Here is a 22,448-nt window from a genome sequence, read left to right as displayed (position 1 = left end):
ATTGTGTTTTATATTTAACAAATCATTAGAGTCAGGTAGAATGCCAAAGTCGTGAAAGGTTGCTAATATGGTATCAGTTTTCAAGAAAGGAGTGAGATCACTTGCCTCAAACAATCTGTCAATTAGCCTAACGTCTATTATGGGAAAGTTTCTCAAATCGATAATTACAAATACCATTCATCTTCATCTTGAAACCATAAATTAATATATGATTCCCAACATGGTTTTACAAATGGCCGTGTATGTTAAACAAATTTGCTATCATTTTATTCAAGCATAGTTAAGGCAGTTGATAGCAGTAAGGTTTCCGAAATTGTGTACCTTAACTTTAGCAAAGCGTTTGATACAGTGCCACGTGAAAGACTGATTAAAAAGTTAGTGGCTCATGGTATTGGCAACAGGTACTCTGAGAGAGAACTCTATCAACATCAGAGGTCCGAGACTGTTCAACACGCTTCCACTACACATAAGGGGCATAACTGGCCGACCCCTCACAGTGTTCAAGAGAGAACTGGATAAGCACCTCCAAAGGATACCTGATCAACCAGGCTGTGACTCATACGTCAGGCTGGGAGCAGCCGCGTCCAACAGCCTGGTTGATCAGTCCGGCAACCAGGAGGCCTGGTCGACGACCGGGCCGCGGGGACGCTAAGCCCCGGAAGCACCTCAAGGTAAGGTAGGGGATGTTATATTAAGTTGGATTAGGGCATGGCTATACCAACGGAAACAAAGAGCTTGTATAAATAGGGTTAAATCGGACTGGGAAAATGTTGTAAGTGGTATGCCTCAAGGCTCTGTCCTGGGACCTCTATTATTCACAATATACATAAATGATTTAGAGTCAGGTTTGAGCAGCAATATTTGTAAATTTTCTGATGATACAAAAATCGGGAGGGGAAATAAACACGGAAAATGACTGTCAACACCCTTATACACTGCCAACACACACACACATATACACTGCCAACACACACACACATATACACTGTCAACACACACACACATATACACTGCCAACACACACACACACATATACACTGTCAACACACACACACATATACACTGCCAACACTCATATAAACTCAGCACCGATATACACTGCCATCACCCATATACACTGTCAACACCCATATACACACTGTCAACACCCATATATACACTGTCCACATCCATGAACACTGTCAACACCCATATACACTGTCAACACCTACATACACTGTCAACATCCATATATACACTGCCAACATTCATGAACACTGTCATCACCAATATACACTGCCAACACCTACATACACTGTCAACATCCATATATACACTGTCAACACCCATATACACATTCAACACCCATATACACTGCCAACATCCATATACACTGTCAACACCCATATACACTGTCAACAACCATATACACTATCAACACCCATATACACTGTCAACACCCATATACACTGTCAACAACCATATACACTGTCAACACCCATATACACTGTCAACACCCATATACACTGTCAACACCCATATTCACTGTCAACACCCATATACACTGTCAACACCCATATACACTGTCAACACCCATATTCACTGTCAACAACTATATACACTGTCAACACCCATATACGCTGTCAACACCCATATACACTGTCGACAACCATATGCACTGTCACACCCATATACACTGTCAACACCCATTTACACTCACACTGTTAACACCCATATACACTGTCAACACCTATATACACTGTCAACACCCTTATACACTGTTAACACCCATATACACTGTCAACAACCATATACACTCTCAACACCCTTATACACTGTCAACACCCAAATACACTGTCAACACCCATATACACTGTCAACAAACATATACACTGTCAACACCAATATACACTGCCAGCACACATATACACAGTCACCACCCATATACACTGCCAGCACACATATACACAGTCACCACCCATATACACTGCCAGCACACATATACACAGTCACCACCCATATACACTGCCGATACCCATGGGAACATCACACACTACAGTGTGCTCCAACATCTATATACAATAAGTCACTCATTACACCATATAAATCCCAAATAACATCATTCCACCTTAATAAAAGCTGAATATTCTCCAGAGATCCTCTCTGTTCATCTGAAAAGGCTGAGTCCTGGTAATGAGAGCTCTGTCCATGCGGGCAGACTGACGTGTTTTAGTTCACACTGGCTACGAACACAGGACAGTATGATCGAGGTTATCATTGTGACATAGTCAAGAGGAATATAAGCTGAGAGAAGTACATAATACTGGCAGAATATGTCAAACCTATACAATGGGAAATATCTGGATTTGTATAGTTTTAGGACAATGAGAGAAGAATGAGTTTGGGAACAGTGTTGTTGATGAGTAGAATGTGCAGGCGATGAGTCACAATAACGTGGCTAAAGTAAGTTGACTAGACCACACACTAGAAGGTGAAGGGACGACAACATTTCGGCCCGTCCTGGACCATTCTCAAGTCGATTGGCGACTTGTGTTACCAGCCACCATTATTAAGACATGGCTTCATGAGTTGATAAGACATGAACATTGCCGAAAGTGAGAGAGATATATATAAGACACCTAGTACGAGTGAAAGGTCTTCTGCCTGACAATATATCTCACACAATTACTCTACAAGCAGTGTATACGGAAACGTCTTATTTAGGTAACATGTCTCACTTCTAAGCACACTTCTTAATCACTAACTAAATTCTCAGTTATTTCCCCCACACTTCCAATAATTTCTCCCCCTTTCATAAGTAAATTAATCTATGTAAATAAAAATGGAAATGTTCGTTTGTTCAAAATCGCTAATCTCTTAGTTATTCACCGATTGCTTTAATAATTTTCACACAACGTTCCATTCGCATCCGAGCGCGTTTTATATACATACTATATAAATGCCATGTCTGTGAAGGGAAAAAACGTTTTTTTTTTAACTGTGTTTTGCATGTGAGAGAAGTCTTCGAAACCTCTCTACCGATTGCTTTGAAATTTTGACAGAACGTTGCATTCGATTAGGCGCGCATTTTTATATAACTATTATATACATGACTCACATGTGACAAGAAAAAACATGTTTTTTTTTAAACAGTGCCATCTGTTTGATGTAAGAGCAACACACGCTATAATCTCTGAAAGTTCTTCATCGATTGCTTTGAAATTTTGACACAACATTCTATTCGAATACGCACGTGCTTTTATATACCTACAATGTAGATGTCACACCTGTGACAGGTAAAAACATGCAAACATGCTTTTTTTTAAAAAACACCGCCATCTGTTGCCCGTAATTGTAACACACACGCTATACTAAATATGTTACGATTCCATTTCATTATTTCCAATTGCATTGATAAATTGAAGTTTCATAGATTTCGATTTATTTTAATTTTATTTAATTATTTTGTGTGACATTGCATTGGAATTGAGCTGTGTTGTTTACAATATCGTTCATTTTGTATGTATAAATATAGATGCCACACCGGTGACAGGTAAAAACATACTTTTTTTTAAGAAACAGCGCTATCTGTTGCACATAGGAGCAACACATGCTATACTAATTATCTAATGCTTCCATTTCAACGATTCTGATTGCATTGACAAATTGAATTTTCATTGATTTCGATTTATTTTAATTTTATTTAATAATTTTGTGTGACATTACGTTGGAATTGAGCTGTGTTTTTTACCATACCGTTCATTTCGTGAATATAATTATAGATACACACCTGTGACAGGTAAAAAATGTTTTTTTAAACAGCGCCATCTGTTGCACGTAAGAGCAACACACACTGTACTAAATGTTATGATTCCATTTCAATGATTCCAACTTCATTGATAAATTGAATTTTCATAGATTTTAATTTATTTTTATTTTTATTTAATTATTTTGTGTGACATTGTGTTGGAATTGAGCTGTGTTGTTTACCATACTGTTCATTTTGTGAGTATAGTTTATATTTTTAATTTTTTACATTTTTGTTATTTCGTTTTTTAACTGTTTTTCTTTTATTTTAGTGATGGGAACATCCGCACCCAGATTCACGAAACAGTTATGCAAGTACTTACGAACGTGTACATCTTTCCTCAGTCTTTGACGTCTTTGGTTTCATTTATTAAACAGTCTACAAGCACGAAAATCTCCCAATCAACTGTTGTTATTGTTATAAACAACCTGTGGGTGCTTTGGAGCTCATTAACTGAACAATAATAGTATACAAAGTCGCCAAGTATTGATAAGTAAGTAATTATCAAAAGAAGGCACCAAACCGGGAAGGCTATGTAGCACCATCAAATGCGCAGAATAATCAGAGGGCGCTAAATATCACCAAGGATGCCAATACGAGAACAAAAACGCATAAGGCGAACGATATCAAAAGTATCCGAGTCACCAAGAATTCTGTTGAGGGACAGGTGACCGCGAGGGGCAGTCGGAAAGCAAGACACACGCTCGTCCTGGAAGTCAGGACATTCAAGAAGGACATGCACGACCGTAAGAGGGACAATGCAACTAGGACAATAAGGAGCAGGGCGGCACTCCATCAAGTGACCATGGGTTAAGCGAGTATGGCCAATACGCAACCTCGCCAGAGCTGTTTCCCATCGCCGGTTACGGTGGTAGGAGGACGGCCACGAGGAAACACAACATTTAAAAGTACGTAGTTTGTTACCAGTAACAGACGACCAAGAAGCCTGCCAACGGGTAAGGACGGAGAAATCGATAACCGGGTAAAAGTCGGAATATGGAACACCTTTACGAGAGATGGGACAAGAGAGGACAGCTTCCTTGGCGGCAGCATCCGCACGCTCATTTAAAGACACACCAATATGGCTGGGAACCCAACAAAACTCAACCAAGTTAAATTTACTGTGAACAAGAAACAGCCAACGCTGGATCTCGACAACTACTGGATGAACCGGATTAAAGGACCCGAGAGCCATGAGGGCACTACGAGAGTCAACAACAACTACAAAGGAAGACTGACAACGAGAAAGCAGGAGACGATGAGCATAGAGAATAGCATAAAGCTCCGCTGTAAAGATGCTAGTCTCCGGAGGTAAGCGACACATATAAGTGCGATCAGGAAAAACAACAGAGTACTCAACACCGTCCGCAGACTTAGACCCATCGGTGAAGACAGAAACGGAGTGGGAGTGAGAAGAAAAGTGCTCAAGGAAAAGGCGTTTTAGAACCGTAGGAGGGGTAAAAGCTTTAGTGATATGGGCCAAGGATGTACAAAACCGCGGAAGAGGGACTCTCCACGGGGGCAAAGAAGGAACAACACGAGGAGAAACATTAGAAATATGAACGGAAAGAGAATCCTGTAGGCGAGATAACCGGACAGAAAGAGGGAGGTAGGGAAGAGGAACAGGAACCACAGGAGGGGTAAAAGTTAAAGCACAACAGAGGCGAGAGGAAGGATGTTGTAAGGATCGCGCAAGATAGCGAAGACAGTAGCGATCACGGCGGTCTTGGAGAGACAGGAAGCCAGTGTCAACATACAAGCTAAGGACGGGAGTCGAACGAAAGGCACCAGAACCGAGGCACAACCCAGTATGGTGCAAAGCATCAAGACGGCGAAGAGTAGAAAGAGAAGCAGACGAGTAAGCAGGGCAACCATAATCGAACTTAGGACGAGAGAGGTATGTAAAGCAAGGACAGTGCGCCTATCTGCCCCCCAAGAAGTATGGGACAAGACCCGAAGGAGGGTAAGGGCCTTAGAGCACTCAACACGGAGGTAAGAGGTATGGGGAGACCAAGACAAACGAGTGTCAAGGAATAACCCCAAAAGCTTCGCGGAATCTCTGTACTCAAGGGGACGACCATAAAGTGACAAAGAGGGACGAAGAACGACCCGTTTCCGCGTAAAAGTCATGGCACAAGTCTTAGAAGTAGAGAACTTTAAGCTATGATCGGTGGCCCAAGACGACACGGCATCAATTGCAAGTTGAAGCCGGTGCTGAAGGAGAGGCGAATCATCACCCTGACAGCAAAGGGTAAGATCATCGACATAGAGAGCGGAGAAGACACCTGAAGGAAGAGAGGAAAGAAGACCATTGAGGGCAACCAGAAAAAGAGTAGTGCTCAGAACACTACCCCGACGACTCCCAGATCTGATTATACAGACTCAGTAAATACTGAGACGTGCACGGAGAGAGATGGCGAAGCATCTCATAATGAATACCATCGGAGCCCGCCGCCGTAGAACTGCAAAGGGCCAGGGCAGAACGAAGTTCAGAGAGAGAGAAGGGATCATTATAGGGAAGCTGAAGACGAGTGCAGAAATCTAAAGAACGAGACTCAAGGACAGGTTTACAAAGAAGGAAAGATTGGGGAAGATGAAGACCAGAGCTAACAGAAGAAAAGTGGGAACCCAGTTCGGAAGCGACCTGCAACGGGTCCGCCACAAGAGTATCATGGAGGTGAAGGACCGGTGAAACATCGGGAACGAACTTACCCGCTATCTTGCGGATACGCTTCCAGATCTGGGGCAGAGGAGTTTCGGACGTAATTGTTGAGACATAAGATGCCCAACATTCACGTTTAGCCATACGGATGGCCCTACGGGCCACCGCACTTGCTTTCCGAAAGAAAAGAAAAGAATCAGCCGTCTGCCGACGGCGGTGCCTCTTCCAGGCTGCACGCTTACAGCGGACAGCCCGAGCACAATCCACATTCCACCAGGGAACGCACTTCCGCGGACCACGAGAGGAAGAGCGAGGAATAGAGCGGAGGGCAGTGTTGAAGACAGTGTCATGAAAAAGGAGGAGAGCGCGAGGGAGAGGCAGAAGGGTGAGGTCAGAGAGAGCAGCACAGAGTAAATAGGTTCCAGTCCGCTTTAGCAAACTGCCACCTAGGAAAAGAGAGGGAAGGGCGAAACGAGAAAAAGGAAACAAAGATAGGGAAATGATCACTGCCATGGAGGTCATCAAGAACCTGCCACGTGAAATCTAAGTAAAGAGAAGAAGAGCAGAGAGAAAGATCAAGACAGGAGGGTGGGAGTCCGAGGGTCCAAATGAGTGGGCTCATCAGAATTCAGAAGAGACAGGGAAGAAGAGAGGAGAAACGGCTCAAGAAGGCGACCCCGGGTATTCGTCAGAACGTCACCCAAAAGAGAATGACGACAATTGAAGTCCCCCAGCAGGAGCACAGGCTCCGGCAAGGAGTCCAAGAGGTGTTTCAAATCAGGAAGAGAGAGCGGGACACTCGGGGGGAGATAAATGGAACAAATTGTGTACCATTTCCCCACAAAGATACGAACAGCTGAACAATGGAGAGGCAAAGAAAAAAGTAAAGGAACAAAGGGAACATCAGCGCGAATTAAGAGAGCAGAAGAATTAGGAACCCCAGCAACGGCTGGGGGGGGGGGGAGAGAAAGGAATAGCCATGAAAACGACCAGGACGAGCACCAAGCATCGGCTCCTGGAGGGGGCGAAAACCGCGAAATCAGAAGTTGGAGTTTGAGGAAATTGGCATAATAACCTCGAACGTTCCATAGAAGAATAGACATCGACAATAAGGGAAAGAACAACAACAGAGAACAAGGAAGAAACAAAGGCGAAAGAGCAACACAGCACGTTAAAGAATATCAGGGTCAGGATCAGGGTCAGCAAAGTCAGAGTTAGGGGGCATGGGTAAACTGAGCAAAGACGGAGGGAAGGAAGCAGGAGAACAGACCAGAGGTGGGCGGGCTGGGTCCGGAGGAGGAGGAGGAAGAGGAGGAGACAATGGAGAGGAGCAGTCAAGGACAGCAGCAGGAAGAGGGGGAGTAGAAAAAGGGGAGCGCACCTCAGCAAGAGCAGCAACCGAAAGGGAAGCAGGGGCCAAAGAAACCTCCATAGCAGGAACAGGGGGCGCAATCACTGAAATGGGAGGGGAAGGAGCAACAGAGCCAGAAGTAGGGGCGAAGCCCCTACTTCTGGCTCTGTTCTACTTCTGGAAGAGGAAGAAAGCGAAGCCTTCTTACCTGCCGGGGAGGAGGAAGGAGAGGAGCCAGGCTTACGCTTCTGACTTAAAGAGACCGGTGTCCCAGCAACTACGTACCGGGCAACGGATTCTAGCGTCTCAACAGGAGAAGCTGAACGAGAGCACACACGACTGCCGTTAGGAGAGCGATGGACATCTGCCTGCACCGACAGGCGGCGGGGAGAGCCGATAGATGGAGGAAGAGGATGGGAAGGAGGATCGGAGGGAGACGAGAAACAAGACACAGGAGACATGACAGACCGGGTAGAAAGAAGGGGGAACCCCAGACAGAGGACCAGGAGGGGGACCCCTCGGGACAGAACGCAAAGGAACAGAGGAGGGGGCAATGGGCGTATCAGGGTCCAAGGCCTGGAAACGGTTGAGAGTCTGAGGAAGGAGGGAAGGATGAGGAGAGGAAGAGCGCAACACGTGAGCATAAGAGACGTTAGCATAAGGCGGGAGCCGGCGAACCTGGCGCCCCGCCTCAGGAAAAGATAAACGCTCCCGGTGCTTCAAGTTGAGGACGGCTGCCTCAAGCTTGTAATGGATACAGGCACGGGAGAAGGTAGGATGGGCTTCACCGCAGTTGAGGCAGCGAGCTTGGGGAGAAGTGCACTCCGACATAGAGTGACCCTCACCCCCACACAAAGGACAGAGAGAGACAGTCCCAGAGCAGCGGAGGGCACCATGCCCAAACCTCCAGCACTTGTTACAAAGTCGAGGAGAAGGAATATACTCCTGGACAGAGCACCTAGCACCAGCAAGAATGACAGAGGATGGAAGGGTCCTACCATCAAAGGTGATCTTCACAACACGAAGGGGGTTGACGGCGACGACCACGAGGGGGACGAGTAAACGAGTCAACCTGGAGGACAGAATGGCCTTGGGCATCAAGGATATGCCGAGTATCATCTTGGCAATCCTGCAGATTCCGAACACCGGTTGCAACATGGGGTGGGAGGATATAGTGCCAACAATGGCATTCATCCGAACGTTCTTGGAGACCCGAACAGGGATCTCACCAAGGCAAGATAAGGCAGCCAAGCGGGAAGCTGCATCCTGAGAAGGAGCAGCAACGGCACGTGTATCGAGACGAGTGGGGTTGAAGGTAACAGACGCATCCACGGAATCTACAAGATGCTGATGGAGGGAGAAATCATCAGGAGACGCAGAATCAAGAGGGAGGAGATCAAAGTATTTGGCCCATGAAGCGGGACCAAACAAGGCCTGATACGCAGCAGTACGGGAAGGAATCGAGCGAGTGCGGCCGGGGCGCAAACGGCGTTGAGAACCCCCAGAGAGAGAGAGGTCAAAAGGCGCAGTAGTCACAACGAGAGACTTAGCCACACCAGGGGACGAAGTGGTCATCACTGGGGGCTGGAGGCTCAACCCAACCACAGAGGAGGGAGGAGAGCTGGGGGAAGAAGTCAGGTTGGTCAAAGGAGGAGCAAGGTCAGGGCCCAACACAGCGGAGGCTACAGATCCTGGTCTTCCAAGACAGGCCGACTCGGGGGCTTGGTCGCCCACCCCACGAGCCCGAGAGGGTACATCAGAAACATTCAACGACATAGGTACGAAGAGGGATAAATTCATCCACGAATGTGCCCCCATGGAGCCACAATTAGAGTCAGGACACCCAACAGGAAGCTATCGCCGATCATGCCGGGGCCCCCTGGGGGTGCGTCGTGAGTATACGCCCCACAAACGCCACCTTAAGAACCGTCAGTCCATCGAGATCGGGTTCAGCGACGAAAGGGAGATTGACAATAAAAGATTCCCCTCGTTCGAGACGTTGGGTACTACAGTTCTACAGGTGCAAGAGTATGCATCCTCAAGCACCCGGGCGTCAAAATAGAAGAAGTCCTAAGAAATAATCCAAAACAAGCAAAAGGTCGGCAGGAAACGACAAGCAGATAGGAGAAGAGGGGGGAGAAAAACGAAACATAATGAAAAGGAAAAGCAATCCGGCACAATTAGAGAAGACAGCAGCAGGAGTGCAAGGCCATAAAAGGACAGAGGACTGTCCCACGGAGCATCACATTCCGGCAGCCATCCATGAAGCCCTCTCACGATGCCAACGGGTCGGATGGGGAGGGGGCAAGGATTGATAAAAGATGTACAGGTAAGTGCTTGCGTAACTGCTTCGTGAATCTGACCCCAGATCATTTGATGTTCCCAGTTTTCTGAAAGGAACATCAGATCATTTGGGAATGCATTGGACGAGGGAGTGTGGAAGGGTGGGGAGGACGTGGGAGGGGGAATAGTAGGGAGGACTAGGGACGGGGGAGTGGGAGATGGTGGGAGGATGAGGGAACGATGGAGTGGGGAATGGTTAGGAGGATAGGGGGACGGTGGAGTAGGGAATTGTGGAAAAGACAAAGTGACGGCAGAGAGGGTGCAATGATGGGGAGGACAAGGGGATAGGAGAGTGGGGAATGGTTGGGAGGATGAAGGGATCTCATAGCCTGGGGGCCTCGTAGCCTGGTGGATAGCGCGCAGGACTCGTAATTCTGTGGCGCGGGTTCGATTCCCGCACGAGGCAGAAACAAATGGGCAAAAGTTTCTTTCACCCTGAATGCCCCTGTTACCTAGCAGTAAATAGGTACCTGGGAGTTAGTCAGCTGTCACGGGCTGCTTCCTGGGGGTGGAGGCCTGGTCGAGGACCGGGCCGCGGGGACACTAAAGCCCCGAAATCATCTCAAGATAACCTCAAGATAATCTCTTGAGGTTATCTTGAGATGATTTCGGGGCTTTTAGTGTCCCCGCGGCCCGATCCTCGATTAGGCCTCCACCCCCAGGCAGCAGCCCGTGACAGCTGACTAACACCCAGGTACCTATTTTACTGCTAGGTACCAGGGGCATAGGGTGAACGAAACTCTGCCCATTGTTTCTCGTTGGCGCCTGGGATCGAACCCAGGACCACAAGTCCAGCGTGCTGTCCGCTCGGCCGACCGGCTCCCATAATATATTGAAATATATTGGGGAATGAGGAATGGCTGGGAGGACGGGGGAGGGGTAGAATGGTGGGGAGGACTGGGAGACAGGGTATAGGTTGCTGTGGCACAACGCACATGCGTTGCTGAGCCACAGCAACGCGTGGCCGGGTACAGCTAGTTTGAAATATAATTTAAACTTTCATATAACAATGCATAAATTAGTATAGCTATCAATGAGCAAGATTTAATGATGAGCGTTGGCCATAAGGGAGAAACTAAAGATGAAACATTGCTTAAAAATTAATGTTTTTATGTTACTACATTTTATTCATTGCATTTTCTAGTGGGAAATAATATATTTGTACACAAACATGCAAGAGAACTTCCCCCATTACCTGACATGCATCTTTACCCCCGCTGGGGTCTCCAGCACAAGCCGTCTCCTCCCTGATTCCTCGAGGCCAGGTGAAGGGGTAGTCCACCAGGGTGGAGTAGCTCTGGTCACATCTGGACGACGGGAAGAGTGTGAGCACCACCTCCTGCAGTGTGGAGCTGGGGGACCCACCTGCATGAACACCGTCACTCTCAGTAATGGGATTACTCATTATCAGTAATGGGATTACTCATTCTCAGTAAGGGGATTACTCATTCTCAGTAATGGGATAACTCATTCTCAGTAATGGGATAACTCATTCTCAGTAAAGGGATTACTCATTCTCAGTAATGGGATTACTCATTCTTAGTAATGGGATTGCTCATTCTCATTAAAGGGATTACTCATTCTCATTAAAGGGATTAATCATTCTCAGTAATGGGATAACTCACTCTCAGTAATGGGATTACTCATTCTCAGTTATGGGATTACTCATTCTCAGTAATGGGATTACTCATTCTCAGTAATGGGGTTACTCATTCTCATTAAAGGGATTACTCATTCTCATTAAAGGGATTAATCATTCTCAGTAATGGGATTAATCATTCTCAGTAATGGGATTACTCATTCTCAGTAATGGGATTACTCATTCTTAGTAATGGGATTACATATTCTCAGTAATGAGATTACTCATTCTCAGTAATTATCAGAACTACTGAAGGTTATCACCAGCTGAAAGTTTTAGAAACTTTATATAAATTTGTGATTATTTATGGAATATAATTGTAAAATGTCGCAGGAAAGGTTACCATAGAACCGTCTCCCAAAATGATCTTCCTCTCATTGTATATATTTATTTATAACTTCCTATTAATTTTATAAAAAATATATAAGTGAATAAGTTTTGTGTAACAAATATGTTTTCTACATTGAAATCCCATTAACGTGATTTATCAATGAGAAAATTATTAGGAACCTTGAGGAGGATTCGAACCCGCTTGTTTGGTACTCCCAAGCACACACCACTACAACACGACATAGTCAAAAGTAATGCAACAAGGGAGTCTACCTAATCCTCTACGCGTCCCGAGTCCTTATGTGATTCCATTATGCATTTGACGAGAAGCGTTGGAGGTGGACCTCCTGGACCGGAGCCAGAGAGCGTGGAGGGGCGAGGTGGACCTCCTGGACCAGAGGCAGAGAGCATGGAGGAGGGAGGTGGACCTCCTGGACCAGAGGCAGAGAGCATGGAGAGGCGAGGTGGACCTCCTGGACCAAAGCCAGAGAGCATGGAGGGGTGAGGTGGACCTCCTGGATCAGATCCAGAGAGCATGGAGGGGCGATGCATGGAACAGTGATATGGCTTAAGATGGAAGCCTCAGGACTCCTAGAGAAGTCACTGGAATGCCTGGTTACTTTTACCACGTTTTGGAGCAGTGGTCTAGGGCGTGTGCTTGGGAGGATTAAGTCAACGGGTTCGAATCCTCCTCATGGCTCCTACTGATTTTCTCAATTATTATATTGTTATAAATTAAATAAAACTTACCTTTTTAAAATGAATTGAATAGCTTAGAGAGTAAACACTTACTAAACAATTAAAATATAACTATGAGACCTAAAGGCTTAGAAGAAATGACAGAAAAATATTGGGCAGGAAGACTAGGACTTCCATTATAATAACACCAGGCTGTAACAACACCAGGCTGTAGCAACACCTGGCTGTAACAACACCTGGCTGTAACAACACCAGGCTGTAACAACACCTGGCTGTAACAACACCAGGCTGTAACAACACCTGGCTGTAACAACACCAGGCTGTAACAACACCTGGCTGTAACAACACCTGGCTGTAACAACACCAGGCTGTAACAACACCTGGCTGTAACAACACCTGGCTGTAACAACACCAGGCTGTAACAACACTAGGCTGTAACAACACCTGGCTGTAACAACACCAGGCTGTAACAACACCAGTCTGTAAGAACACCTGGCTGTAACAACACCAGGCTGTAACAACACCAGGCTGTAACAACACCTGGCTGTAACAACACCAGGCTGTAACAACACCTGGCTGTAACAACACCAGGCTGTAACAACACCAGGCTGTAACAACACCAGGCTGTAACAACACCAGGCTGTAACAACACCAGGCTGTAACAACACCTGGCTGTAACAACACCTGGCTGTAACAACACCTGGTTGTAACAACACCAGGCTGTAACAACACCAGGCGGTAATAACACCTGGCTGTAACAACACCAGGCTGTAACAACACCTGGCTGTAACAACACCAGGCTGTAACAACACCAGGCTGTAACAACACCAGGCTGTAACAACACCAGGCTGTAACAACACCTAACTGTAACAACACCTGGCTGTAACAACACCAGGCTGTAACAACACCAGGCTGTAACAACACCAGGCTGTAACAACACCTGGCTGTAACAACACCTGGCTGTAACAACACCAGGCTGTAACAACACCAGGCTGTAACAACACCAGGCTGTAACAACACCTGGCTGTAACAACACCTGGTTGTAACAACACCAGGCTGTAACAACACCAGGCTGTAACAACACCAGGCTGTAACAACACCTGGCTGTAACAACACCTGGCTGTAACAACACCAGGTTGTTACAACACCAGGCTGTAACAACACCTGGCTGTAACAACACCTGGCTGTAACAACACCAGGCTGTAACAACACCAGGCTGTGACAACACCTGGCTGTAACAACACCAGGCTGTAACAACACCTGGCTGTAACAACACCAGGCTGAAACCACACCAGGCTGTGACAACACCTGGCTGTAACAACACCAGGCTGTAACAACACCAGGCTGTAACAACACCAGGCTGTAACAACACCTGGCTGTAACAACACCTGGCTGTAACAACACCAGGTTGTTACAACACCAGGCTGTAACAACACCTGGCTGTAACAACACCTGGCTGTAACAACACCAGGCTGTAACAACACCAGGCTGTGACAACACCTGGCTGTAACAACACCAGGCTGTAACAACACCAGGCTGTAACAACACCAGGCTGAAACAACACCAGGCTGTGACAACACCTGGCTGTAACAACACCAGGCTGTAACAACACCTGGCTGTAACAACACCTGGCTGTAACAACACCAGGCTGTAACAACACCAGGCTGTAACAACACCTGGCTGTAACAACACCTGGCTGTAACAACACCAGGCTGTAACAACACCTGGCTGTAACAACACCAGGCTGAAACAACACCAGGCTGTAGCAACACCAGGCTGTAACAACACCTGGCTGTAACAACACCTGGCTGTAACAACACCAGGCTGTAAAAACACCTGGCTGTAACACCACCTGGCTGTAAAAACACCTGGTTGTAACAACACCTGGTTGTAACAACACCAAGCTGTAACAACACCAGGCTGTAACAACACCAGGCTGTAACAACACCAGGCTGTAACAACACCAGGCAGTAACAACACCTGGCTGTAACAACAGCTGGCTGTAACAACACCTGGCTGTAACAATACCAGGCTGTAACAACACCAGGCTGTAACAACACCAGGCTGTAACAACACCTGGCTGTAACAACACCAGGCTGTAACAACACCAGGCTGTAACAACACCAGGCTGTAACAACACCTGGCTGTAACAACACCAGGCTGTAACAACACCAGGCTGTAACAACACCAGGCTGTATCAACACCAGGCTGTAACAACACCAGTCTGTAACAACACCAGGCTGTAACAACACCAGGCTGTAACAACACCAGACTGTAACAACACCTGGCTGTTACAACACCATGCTGTAACAACACCTGGCTGTAACAACACCAGGCTGTAACAACACCTGGCTGTTACAACACCAGGCTGTAACAACACCTGGTTGTTACAACACCAGGCTGTAAAAACACCTGGCTGTAACAACACCTGGTTGTAACAACACCAGGCTGTAACAACACCTGGCTGTAACAACACCTGGCTGTAACAACACCAGGCTGTAACAACACCAGGCTGTAGCAACACCAGGCTGTAACAACACCTGGCTGTAACAACACCTGGCTGTAACAACACCAGGCTGTAACAACACCAGGCTGTAACAACACCAGGCTGTAACAACACCAGGCTGTAACAACACCTGGCTGTAACAACACCTGGCTGTAACAACACCTGGCTGTAACAACACCAGGCTGTAACAACACCAGGCTGTAACAACACCAGGCTGTAACAACACCTGGCTGTAACAACACCAGGCTGTAACAACACCTGGCTGTTACAACACCAGGCTGTAACAACACCTGGCTGTAACAACACCAGGCTGTAACAACACCAGGCTGTAACAACACCTGGCTGTAACAACACCTGGCTGTAACAACACCAAGCTGTAACAACACCAGGCTGTAACAACACCTGGCTGTAACAACACCAGGCTGTAACAACACCAGGCTGTAACAACACCAGGCTGTAACAACACCTGGCTGTAACAACACCTGGCTGTAACAACACCAGGCTGTAACAGCACCAGGCTGTAACAACACCAGGCTGTAACAACACCAGGCTGTAACAACACCAGGCTGTAACAACACCTGGCTGTAACAACACCAGGCTGTAACAACACCAGGCTGTAACAACACCTGGCTGTAACAACACCAAGCTGTAACAACACCAGGCTGTAACAACACCAGGCTGTAACAACACCAGGCTGTAACAACACCTGGCTGTTACAACACCAGGCTGTAACAACACCTGGCTGTAACAACGCCAGGCTGTAACAACACCAGGCTGTAACAACACCAGGCTGTAACAACACCTGGCTGTAACAACACCAGGCGGTAACAACACCAGGCTGTAACAACACCAGGCTGTATCAACACCAGGCTGTAACAACACCTGGCTGTAACAACACCAGGCTGTAACAACACCTGGCTGTTACAACACCAGGCTGTAACAACACCTGGCTGTAACAACACCAGGCTGTAACAACACCAGGCTGTAACAACACCAGGCTGTAACAACACCAGGCTGTAACAACACCTGTCTGTTACCACACCAGGCTGTAACAACACCTGGCTGTAACAACACCAGGCTGTAACAACATCTGGCTGTTACAACACCAGGCTGTAACAACACCTGGCTGTAACAACACCAGGCTGTAACAACACCAGGCTGTAACAACACCAGGCTGTAACAACACCAGGCTGTAACAACACCTGGCTGTAACAACACCAGGCTGTAACAACACCAGGCTGTAACAACACCTGTCTGTTACAACACCAGGCTGTAACAACACCTGGCTGTAACAACACCAGGCTGTAACAACACCTGGCTGTTACAACACCAGGCTGTAACAACACCTGGCTGTAACAACACCAGGCTGTAACAACACCAGGCTGTAATAACACCAGGCTGTAACAACACCAGGCTGTAACAACACCAGGCTGTAACAACACCAGGCTGTAACAACACCAGGCTGTAACAACACCTGGCTGTTACTACACCAGGCTGTAACAACTCCTGGCTGTAACAACACCAGGCTGTAACAACACCTGGCTGTTACAACACCAGGCTCTAACAACACCTGGTTGTTACAACACCAAGCTGTAACAACACCAGGCGGTAATAACACCAGGCTGTAACAACACCTGGCTGTAACAACACCTGGCTGTAACAACACCAGGCTGTAACAACACCTGGCTGTAACCACACCAGGCTCTAACAACACCTGGCTGTAACAACACCAGGCTGTAACAACACCTGGCTGTAACCACACCAGGCTGTAACAACACCTGGTGTTGTTACAGCCAGGTATTGTAACAGCCTGGTGTTTTTACTGCCTGGTGTTGTTACAGCCTGAAAGGTGTTACAGCCAGGTGTTGTAACAACACGAGGCTCTAACAACACCTGGCTGTAACAACACCTGGCTGTAAAAACAATAGGCTGTATCCACACCAAGGTGTAACAACACTAATCTGTAACAACACCTGGCTGTAACAACACCTGGCTGTAACAACACCTGGCTGTAACAACACCTGGCTGTAACAACACTAATCTGTAACAACACCTGGCTGTAACAACACCAGGCTGTAACAACACCAGGCTGTAACAACACCTGGCTGTAACAACACCAGGCTGGTCCCGGAATGATGGTTCGACGATCGAGAGTGTCTTTTTGTGTCGTTGCACGCGGTCTTTCCGGTGCTTGGCCTTGGCACGGAAACAACACGGCCTCCTTTAGCAATGTACAAGTTTTGTACATTGAATGAATGAATGGGGTTTGGCTCTAAGAGAGGGGCCCCACAATCGGGCGGGTACCTTCAGATCCTTCCACCAATCACAGTGAGGCATCTTAAGAGGCCTGAAACATCGGCCACTCACATTCTTTCGAGACGACGCTCTTCTCCCTGGAACGAGGGAGTCACGTGAAGGGGTCAGCCTACAACCGTTAAGCCTCCAAACCCCCCTCTCTCCACTTGGACCCACGTAAATTCACGCAGTGTTGCATATTTAGTCCTAAACCGCGAATATTTCTGGCTATAGACCTTGCCCCGATGAGTATGTTGTCAAAACATAATGACTAGGTAAAATCTCAACTCATATGTGTAGACATATTGTCTAGGTATACCCGAGTTATACCCTTATCTAGCAAGGATAGAAAAAGTACTAGTAAAGCACTAGCTTTAATTCTGAAAACTCTGCAATCTCAGGGAATACGTAAAATTAATTCTGAGCAAGGTGGAAAATTTATAATGCACCCAGGAAGAGGATGTAATCTTAGAAAAAGGTTAAGATACACAGTGAGTTTTCTCAGGAGACAAAGCCCTCAATTGCTGAGAGGTTCATATGTACCTTAAAGGGTAAACTTTACAAGTACATGACCTCACGCAATAATTTATACTACATGCAAGCTCTACCAGATATTGTTAAAATATATAATATAACCTCTCATAGAGGAATGAAGGAAAAGACACCCGTGGAGGTTCACACATTATTCATACCTAGTGAGTATGCTAAACAATTCAACTTAATGTATAAAACCCAGAGCAAAACAAAGAGAAGTATCATTCCACGGTTGGCCATTGTGATACTGTACATATCACACTATCAGATCGTATTTCCAATATTAAGAAAGGGTTTAAACAACATAACTCACGAGAGATCTTTTATGGTCACACAAACTGATCAGAGTCAACACATCCCGTTATACTTTCTGAAAGATTTGAATGCGAAGAAGATTGAAGGTATTTTCTATAATAAGGAATTAACACCTACTCACCTACCTTTTATCATTAATATTGAAAAGGTATTGCACAAATGCGAAGTAGATGGAAACTACAGTATAATATAAGATACGTCAGATATGATCAGTCATTCGATCAGTTGATCGATGTTGACAACTTATAACATCTATAATGAAGAAGCTCTTAGTTTATAAATATAACGAGTTGATCCATTTATTATCTAAGCTTCAGTGTCAAAACAACTGATTGAAAATCCGAAGAAACCACATATAAATGGTTCATCTGAAATATTTAAAAACTTAACAAAAAATTACCTGTGACTGACAAGGTGGTTAAGAAGGTAAAAAAATACAAATTAGTTATTCGCTCATTATCATGCAGGAAGCCTATAATCACAATGAAGAAACGGATATTAACTAGTAAACGAGGAGGGAATATTTTATCCATTATCCTGCCTATTTCTACTAGTTTGATTAACTGGTTATTTACCAAGTAAAAATGAAAGTTTTATATTGTCCCGTGTAAAATAATGAAACGGAGCAATCCTACACGTGCTCCTGCTTATCATTCAGTAAAGAGAATGTGGGGGATTTTTTCTCCAATATTTAATATCATACAATATTGAAATAAATTATTAATTCAGAATAATGGTAGAGAAGTGGACAGTAAAAATTTCAAGGTAAAGTGTAGTGTTTCCCCTACACATCTTTTTTTTTGGTGGGGGGGGGGGGTTAATTCTAGAATGTTAATCTACTAATAAGGTAGACATAATATTTCACATACAAATTGGAAATAGTTGTAAGATTAGTTAGCTAACTACTAAATTTAAACTTTAGAATGCTTAACTGCCAAACATGAATGGAGAACCCAACCGACAGCTCTACGATTATACATTGTATAATCTTATCAACGCCTGATATAGGGCGACACGTACGTGAGTGACGTGGGGCGAAGTACACTTCCCTTATAGTTAGCTCCATGCTGAAATACCAATATAACGTAATTTCTACCTAAAGGCATATATTCGCACACATACCCAAAAATTTAGAGCTGGTAGAATATAATAATAGCACTCACGAGGTTATTTTGATGGTCTTGCATCCTAACGACAAGGCACTCTATATCATATATAATTTGAGGCCCCAACTATATAAAACGAATAACTTAGCCTTGCCGGACATGGTGTCTGGAATAAGATGAATCTGCTGAGTTCGTCTGAGGTCCGATAATGCTCGGATGCTCCAATTATAAGACGATAATGAGATCAGCTCCAGGGCACAGTTTTGGAATGACGTCTCTGCCAATTTTTTTCGTGAAAGTAATCTGTGCGCCACCTAGCGCCGGATATCGGAAACTCGAATTATAAATTGGAATATTTTAGTTTAATTTCCTAATCAACAGAAACATTGCCGATGTCACTGAATGTCCCAATAATGTACTTTAGGTAACAGCAAATTATTTCTTGCCATGTAAATTATTAAATCTAAATGCCATTAGATGAAATACCTATATTCGTAGGTAAATTTTAGTTCAATGCTTTGTTTACTGGATCACCTAATTTCAGCTGTGAAAAACATTTTCCAATAAACATGCTCTCATAAAAGACGATTTGAATTATAATTTCAACAAAACAGACATAATTGCTGCATTCAGAGTAGGCAAAAAGAATCCATGAGGACAAAACCAGAGAAAAATTCGCCTCGAGCTAGGTACCCAGTCCATAAAATCTGATCCTGTCCAGACAGCAATATCCTCACGAAAGGGGATTTTCATCAACGAGTGCTTGACTAGAAAAAGACAAACTCCTCCACCGCTTGCGTCAAATTCGTAATCAAAACCAAGATGCGATACATCAGTGCTTCGTTATAGATGGCATGATAAAAGTGAGAAAAACTTCTGCAGGTAAAATGTTTATAATTGCTAATCAGGTTGACCTCAACCCATTCCTCACCCAATGTGGTTTATCTCACCTTATTATCTCTATCAATGACTCATCATAATTACCCCCCCCCCCCACTTGTCACCTAATGCGGGCTAGGTAAGCTAGGTGTCTTTGTTACACTGTTTATTTAAATAAAAGTTTTAATTTGATTTATATTAGTCATATATTGGACTTAATTAATTGAGTTCATTTTTATTTTATTTAGTTCATAATAATTATAGGAACATAACTAAACTATTTAAAGTTAATTATCATTAAGATTAAATTTGTCTATGTTTATTATTCAACTTGTTTTATTTGCTTTCATTATTAACTAGGTTGCCTAGCCTCTCCATACTCCCTTACTCCATTGTACCTCCCTGCCTTTGCCTGTGTCTCCAAATGCAAATTATTACTTTCAGTGTACCTGAGAGTACCAGAAAGCAATCTACCTAATTTTTTTGTATGTTTCGTGTGTGTTTTGTATAATTTTGTATATATTTTTCCCCCTTTTATACCTAGATAATTTCTAATTTCCTCTATTGCTTTTTTTTCCTACAACCAGCCCTTTTATGCAAACGAGTAAAGACCCAGAATTAAACCGCTTATCTAGTATCTATTCCAATCATCACTTTAATTATCAAAATTGCAGATATTATACAGCACATGATGTAAACAATGTATTAACACATAATCCCAATGACTCTCAAATTAACTTGAATGTAAGATCTTTAAGCAAACACTTTGATGATGTTAGTGCCTTGATTCAAATTGTTGACAACAAAATCTTTGTTATACTTTACTCTTATCTAGCCAAACTCAATATACTTAGCTCTTGTCAATATGGCTTCAGACCAAAAAAAACACTAACGATGCACTTAATAGTATAATTAACTTGATACTTACAGCTCTTGATAAAAATTAGTTCCCTGTTGGGTTATTTGTGGACCTACGTAAGGCTTTTGACAGTCAACCACCAAAACCTTCTTCTTAAATTTCAACATTACGGAGTCAGAGGTCAGCCTTACTGACAGGCTCTAGTATGTTTCTGTGAATAATTCAATTTCTCCCACCTTACCCATCAACATTGGTGCTCCCCAGGGCAGCATACTTGGCCCTCTCCTCTTCTCATCTACATTAATGACCTTCCAAATGCCTCCCAACATCTCAAGCCAATTTTATTTGCTGACGACACGACCTTCATTTACTCCAGTTCTCACCCCCTTGCTCTAAATGTCACAGTGAATACTGAGCTAAATAAAGTTCACCTCTTGCTAACTGTCAACAAACTCACCCTCAATATTGACAAATCTTTCTATATTTTGTTTGGCAATAAATCCTCAAGTCAAATAAATCTCAGGAAAAACAATACCCAAATTTGTAACAAAGTAGATAGCAAATTCCTTGGCGTTCTCATTGACCGCAAGCTGAATTTCCAGGGACACATTCTAAATATATAAAAAAAAGGTTCAAAAACTGTTGGCATTCTTTCAAAGATCAGATATTATGTACCTCGCCCTGCCCTGGTGACACACTATTACTCTCTCATCTAACCTTATCTCAACTATGGTATTTGTGCATTGGGTTCTACTACCCAAAATCTTTTACATCCTCTAATTACTCAACACAAAGCTGCTATTAGGACAATATCTCTCATGTGCATTTTATATATATAAAACGCTGAACTGTAATGTCAATCCTGACCTTAAAAGCTTCCTAGAAGGTTGTAACAGATCCCATAAGCACCACACCAGAAACAAATACCTATTTGAAATCCCAAGAGTACGACTTAATCAAACTAGAAATGCTTTACAAATCAAGGGACCCAAAATGTGGAATGACCTTCCATGTCCTGTTAAAGACTGTACCTCTCCCAACCAGTTTAAGATAAAAAATAAGTACTACTTAATTAACTCCATGTAACCTACCTCACCCCCAAAATATCAACCCATGTCTATTATTTTAAACAATGCTATTTGT

General features: G+C 44.5%; 1 protein-coding gene across 1 annotated transcript in view; it reads right to left on the bottom strand.

Moving 5' to 3' along the window:
* The window catches only part of LOC123747816 (venom protease), a 469,133-nt gene that overhangs the window by 7,980 nt on the left and 438,705 nt on the right, over positions 1-22,448 (bottom strand). Inside the window, exon 9 of the mRNA XM_069319452.1 lies at positions 11,339-11,508. Coding sequence (XP_069175553.1) covers positions 11,339-11,508 — 170 coding nt within the window. The remainder of the gene's footprint in view (positions 1-11,338; positions 11,509-22,448) is intronic.

This window comes from Procambarus clarkii, chromosome 93, assembly GCF_040958095.1.
Source record: "Procambarus clarkii isolate CNS0578487 chromosome 93, FALCON_Pclarkii_2.0, whole genome shotgun sequence".
NCBI classification, from domain to species: domain Eukaryota; kingdom Metazoa; phylum Arthropoda; class Malacostraca; order Decapoda; family Cambaridae; genus Procambarus; species Procambarus clarkii.
The sequence above is the reverse complement of the archived record's forward strand: the minus strand, read 5'-3'. Positions and strand labels throughout refer to the sequence as shown.